General features: G+C 37.9%; 1 protein-coding gene across 1 annotated transcript in view; it reads left to right on the top strand.

Annotated features, from left to right (window-relative positions):
• Window positions 1-6,045, top strand: part of PTPRM (protein tyrosine phosphatase, receptor type M) — a 737,127-nt gene that overhangs the window by 289,587 nt on the left and 441,495 nt on the right. Inside the window, exon 4 of the mRNA XM_011366167.2 lies at window positions 2,083-2,161. Within this exon, the coding sequence (XP_011364469.1) occupies window positions 2,083-2,161 (79 nt within the window). The remainder of the gene's footprint in view (window positions 1-2,082; window positions 2,162-6,045) is intronic.

The following is a 6,045-nucleotide window of genomic DNA, read 5'->3' as shown; positions in this document are numbered from 1 at the left end:
CATGCATGTGTGTATTTACTTCGATACCTTTTTTTTCCCCTCATTTTTATTGTGGTAAAATACAAATAACATAAAATTATTACTTTAACCATTTTTAAGTGTTCATTTAAGTGGCATTAAGTAAATTCACAATGTTGTGCAAGTTTTCCCGCTATCCATCTCCAGAACTCTTTTCCTCTTATAAAACTGAAACTCTGTACCCCATTAAAACAGTAACTTCCCATCCTCCTTTCTGCTTAGTCCCTGGCAACCACCATTGTACTTTCTGTCTTTATGAATATGACTGCTCAAGGTACCTCATATAAGTGAAATCATAGAATATTTGTCTTTTTTGTGTCTGGCTTATTTCACTTGCCATAATGTCGTCAAGGTTCATCCATGTTATAGCATGTGTCAGAATTTTCTTCCCTTTTAAGGCTGAATCACACACACACACACACACACACACACACACACACACACCCCCCACATTTTGCTTATCTATTCACCCATCGATGTACTCTTGGACTGCTTCCATGTTTTGGTTATTGTGCATCATGCTGCTATGAATCATATATTTTATTACTGAGAAGATTTGTACATCTGCCACCACAGTGAAGATCTTAACAGTTATAACATGAAGAATGTGCATTTTGTCTTTTTGTAACCACATTCATCTCCCTCCTGTCTCTTTTCCCTCCATTCCTGACCCCTGGTAACCACTAATCTGTCCTTCATTTCTAAAATTTTGACATTACACAAGTTACATAAATAGAATCGTAAATAGAATCTGGAGATTCACCCAAGTTGTTGGGTGTATTAATACTTAGTTCCTTCTTATTGCTGAATAGTATTCCATGTTGCAAAATCATTTACCATTTGAATGACATCTGTACTGTTTCCACTTATTGGCTATTATATTAAAACTTCTATAAACATTTGTGTACAGGTTTGATATGAATGAAAAATTTTATTTCTCCAAGAGTACAGTTGCTGGGTTGTGTTTTAAGAGTTACCATCTTCATATTGCATGAGCCATCCCTGGTGATACAGTTTCCTGCTATGAGTAAATGGAGGTTAAAATAATGGCATGTGGACCTTTATAATAATAGCTTGACAATAGATACCTTTAGACGATAATGTTAAGAAAACTGATAACCTCCTTACTGGTTCTTTTTTCTCCTTTAGCCTCAATTTCTCGGAAGTGGCTCTACCATTTCAAAAAATGTCATTCATTCTGAGAACCTTGGAGCATGTTGCCCTTCTCTTTCCCTACTTCCACGATCGAATAGTTGCTAAAGCTGTCTTGGTTTTACTGCTGCAGAGATTTTTATATCATTCTCCTTTGCCATCTGAATTTCAGTTAGCATAGCCTCTTCTCTATATTATTAACATGGTTTCTTTCCTGGAATCTCTTCCCTATGTGTAGAGTCTCTGTAACCTGGTCACAGCTGACCTTTATAGTTGTAGGTTCCAATTCTTCTCTTCATGGCCATGTCCACCTAAGGGCCTTTGCACATGCCCTGGATGGAGCCTTGTCCTCTTCACACTGTTAGCTCATTCACATTCAACTACCAGCTCAAATGCCACCTCCTCTTGGCATATGTTCTTCTAATATGCTACTTTTCATAGTACTAATGGTAGTTTTAAATTTTTAATTGTATAAAACCTAGGGCCCCACATGGTTCAGTCTGGTCATAGAGTCCCCTTAAAGAAGTTGACCAAAAAATATGTCAACAATTTAAATCTATTTAAAGCAATTTAAATCTTAACATTGCCTCTGGTAATGATTTTAAGCCTCTTTACGAATATTAGCTCTTAACCATGGTTTCCCCCACCCCTGTTACTAGGTGAGATTTTTAGGTATGGTGCTGTTTGACCCACTCATTCTCATTAACATCCCTGAAAACTGCATTTGGATCTCATTTATCTTAGTAAACTTAGAACCAGGAACATCGACTGGCAGATATTAGGTGCTCCATTAATGTTTGTAGGAAACATGAGTGAATGAATGAATGAATGAAACTACCTGTATCTATAGAGGAGACATTTGGGAAATGTGACAAAATGAATGAGTAATATAAATTTTTCTTAATTTTCCAGGTGATTTTTGAAGTAATAACTTCTGGACGTCAAGGCTACCTCGCTATTGATGAAGTGAAGGTGTTAGGACATCCATGTAGTAAGTTGTCTCAACTTTTAAACATTTGGGTACATACTTGGGAGAATATTTACAGATTAAGAGAGGATACTAAAACCTGGGGTGCAGTAGTCCTGCTGAGAGGGTTCCCTGACAAGTCCCTATATGTTGCTTTGCCAGCCCAGAAGTCCAGAAATATGTATTCTGTGTGTGATGTCATTGAATGTATCTAAATGTATTTAAAATGAAAATCAGAAATGAGAATGAAAAGAATACTTTGGTATGCTCAAACATCCTTGCAAAGGTCTTTGGATTTTCCTTTTTGAAAAGTAGCACAAGTTAAACATTGAGAATCTATGCATTGTGTTCCTAAATCCAGTATGTTTCTGGCACTTTCAAACAATATAGCCCCAAACAGGCTAGGGGCCTGGCGAATATAAGAAATCTACCTAAACTACCTGGGGACCCCAGAAATGATCTGTTCTTCATCTTTTATAAATTACTACTTTAAAAAAGGCTAATAGGGGATAACAACACACTTTTCTTTTTACCCCCCAGTATGAATGAACAACTATTAATAGTTTGTCATATTTGTATCCGAACCTTGTTCTTAATTCAACAAAATGTTGCAGATTGCCAGTCCTGATTCTCCCCCACCTTCCCAGGGGCCAGCACAGTGCTGAGCTAGCCGCTGCCCCTCTCCACCTGGAAGATTTCTAGTCCACAAGCAGCAGAAACAGATGTGGCTGATTTTACCAGGAAAGCTTTGTATCAAAAGGAAATTAGATGGCAAATAGAATCACTGGGAACATCAGTGATCTAGGCTTTGATAACAGGCAGAACCAAAAGGGAGGATTTGTGGGCATAACCATGGTGACTGCTGTGCCAGACAAGCTGTCCAAGACAGGAGTGTGGTAGTCGGCTCCTCTGACTGCCTGACCCTTGTAGGGTGACCCTTGCCACCTGCCTGAACGTTTGTTACTATCTCTGTGACTTTGCACCCTCACCCTTGGGCATAAAACCCTGAGTGAGACTGTCAGGGTAGACAAGCTAAATCATGTACTCATTCTCCACTAGCCATTGGAGTGATCTAGAAAGGCAAGCTTCAGCTTTTTCAGCTTCTATCATAGGAGCCAGACCTAGACTTTTACCAAGAAACATACAGTGGGGATTTCCCACTCCATGATAGAGCTTGGAGAGCTGAGCAACCAGTAAACTGCAAATATCTGTGTGCACGTGTGCGCACGCGCGTGCATGTTTGCACATGTGTGCACACATATACATACACTGTTTCTCATAATCACTATTCATAAAAAATAATAAAGTAAATTCTAATGAATGATATCCAGTTGTACAAATTACTCTGTATTCTTTCCCCACCCACTTATCATTACATTTTTTAGGTCTATCCATGATATTCTATCATATGATTATACTACATTTTATTTTTTTATTCTTCTATGAATATTTAGTTTCCCCACCCCCAGTTTTTCTCTGTGGCAAACATTGCTGCCATGAACATCTGTGTGTTCATCTCTGGGTGCAATGTGTGAGAGCAGGGTATGTTCTTAGAAGCAGAATTACTGGGATGTGGGGTAGAAACAGTTTTAGTTTTATGAGAGCCACCAAAGTGCTATGAATAGTATCTGAACCAGTTTATATTCCAACCAGCAATGCATGCAAGTTTTATTTTCCCTGTATTTTATTTTCCCTGTATTGCACAAAATTGATATCATCAGACTTAAAATCTTTGATCAGTTAGCAGTGGTCCCCAACCTTTTTGGCACCAGGGACCGGTGCTCCTATGAGAATCTAATGCCTGATGATCTGAGGTGGAGCTGAGGTGGTGACACTGGCGCTGGGGAAGGGTTGCAAATACTGAATGAAGTTTCCCTTGCTTGCCCACTGCTCACCTCCTGCTGTGTGGCTCAATTCCTAACAGGCCACACACTGGTACAGGTCTGCAGCCTTGGGCTTCGGAACTCCTGAGCTAAGGGATGGTAGCCTGCTTTATTCTTAGGGTCCCCAGCATTAAAGAGAAACCAGCTAGTTTATACATTTGGATCACTGTTGATGGTCCCTACCTAAATGCTTGAAAGAAAGGTAATATCTACAATGGTGTTAGAAATATGAACACTGTTTTTATTACATAGATTGAATAGATTATGAGATCACTCCCTGTACTAGTTACAGAGAAGCCTTGTTGGTGGTTATCTGTTGAAGGTATCATGACATAGTCATTTGATTCCATCCAGAGAGACTTTGCTGTCCCTGAGATCTTTATCTGGTTCTTGGAACCTGCCACAACAATGAAGTTCAAGCAAGGCAGTCATCTTGTTCATTACTAAGGCAGACATTACTTTTGTAGCACATTGCATTTGCCTTTTCTTCTGTCAGCAAGACTGGTGACTTCAAGAAGAATTTCTCCTCCTTTTTTTCTGAAAAGGCAGGAAAACGAACAATACTGTACCTAATTGGAACAGCAGGGCAAATTTACTTGCTCATAATTACCTGAGTTGGAAATTGGCCAAATCCTCAGAGTAATAGCCTCAGGCTGGAGAGGACCCATGCGGTCTTCTAATGTGCATAAATGTTCACAGCCTCTGATTCACCTCTTACCAGGAAGTAAAAAATCATAAACAGTAATACTGCATGCCTACTATGTGCTGAGCACTCTGTTTCTCAGAGCAAACCTCACCACAGGCCGATGTTATTGCTGGGTGCAGATGCAGTGGCCAAGGCCAAGTTCTACTGGGTCTTTTGTTTTGTTCTGTATTCTGGGGGTTCCTTCTTTTATATCTGGCCACTGGCCAACAAAATAGTTTCTGAAGTGGAGCTCCTCCCATTCCATAGGATTTGAGTTCTCTATCTTTTGTAGTATAAAAAGAATTAATGCTTGTCCTTCTATCACAGTCTCCCGAAGTTTCTCCTGCAGCTTTGTTCATTCCTTCCAAACCCAGCTGCCTATTGCCATAGAAAGGTGTTTGTGGTCTCTCCTTTGGAGAATACTGGTGCTAATACTTAATTGGCTTTGCAAACTGCTGTTAAGAGACACAAAATTGCAAAACAGGCTCTGTACCAAGGTGATGTATGGTATAATAGCATTTTGAACTATAAGCTTTAAATGGTTTTGATGATAGCTTTTCTGTACTTATTTTTTTCCTGAATCTCTAAGTTTATGAGGAAAACATGCAAATGAAGATTTTAAAGAAAGCAATAGTTTGGCCATTAAATTGAAAACTTTACAGGTAATATTTTAACAGATTTTCTATCAAGATTTCTAAGTAATCAGTTATTTTGAAATTTGAATACTCATTAAATTTAAATCATAAAGGAACATAAATATTTTATATAGAAAATTATGCTTTCCGAAAAGATATAAAACCGCTGAACTTTATTTACTTCACTTTTAAGGCTCCTGTTTGGATTCATATAGGTTTATGAGTAAGCATTACAACATTTTTTAAAAAGTAGCTATTCTGTTACGAGTATACAGTTGCTCATAAAATTGATTTTAATGTAGTGACAGTCAGATGGAGAATCAGCTTGAAATGTAGAAATGGCTGTGGATACAGCAGATCTCTGGCTTAAGACCACTTCTAATGAGCATAGATAATTTTTGTATTTGATATGCACACTAAAATATATATTTTGAATTTAGTTCAATAATCCTAGTAGGAGAAACTGAAGAAGCATTTTATCAGCTTCATAATATTGTCTCCTATTTTAAAGTAGGTTATAAACTATGAATATATGAGTATTTCTATTATTACGTTGGGATACTGATATATATTTTCTTATATTTTATAAGCCATGCAGCATTTTAAGAGGCTTATTGAGATAGAATTCGCATATTGTACAATTCACCAATTTAAAGCGTGCAATTCAGTGGTTTTTAGTGTATTCAAAGAGTTGTGTAACCATTA

Source organism: Pteropus vampyrus, unplaced genomic scaffold (assembly GCF_000151845.1).
Source record: "Pteropus vampyrus isolate Shadow unplaced genomic scaffold, Pvam_2.0 Scaffold122, whole genome shotgun sequence".
Classification (NCBI taxonomy): Eukaryota; Metazoa; Chordata; class Mammalia; order Chiroptera; family Pteropodidae; genus Pteropus; species Pteropus vampyrus.
Note: the sequence above shows the minus strand (reverse complement) of the source record. Positions and strands in the feature narration are given on the sequence as shown.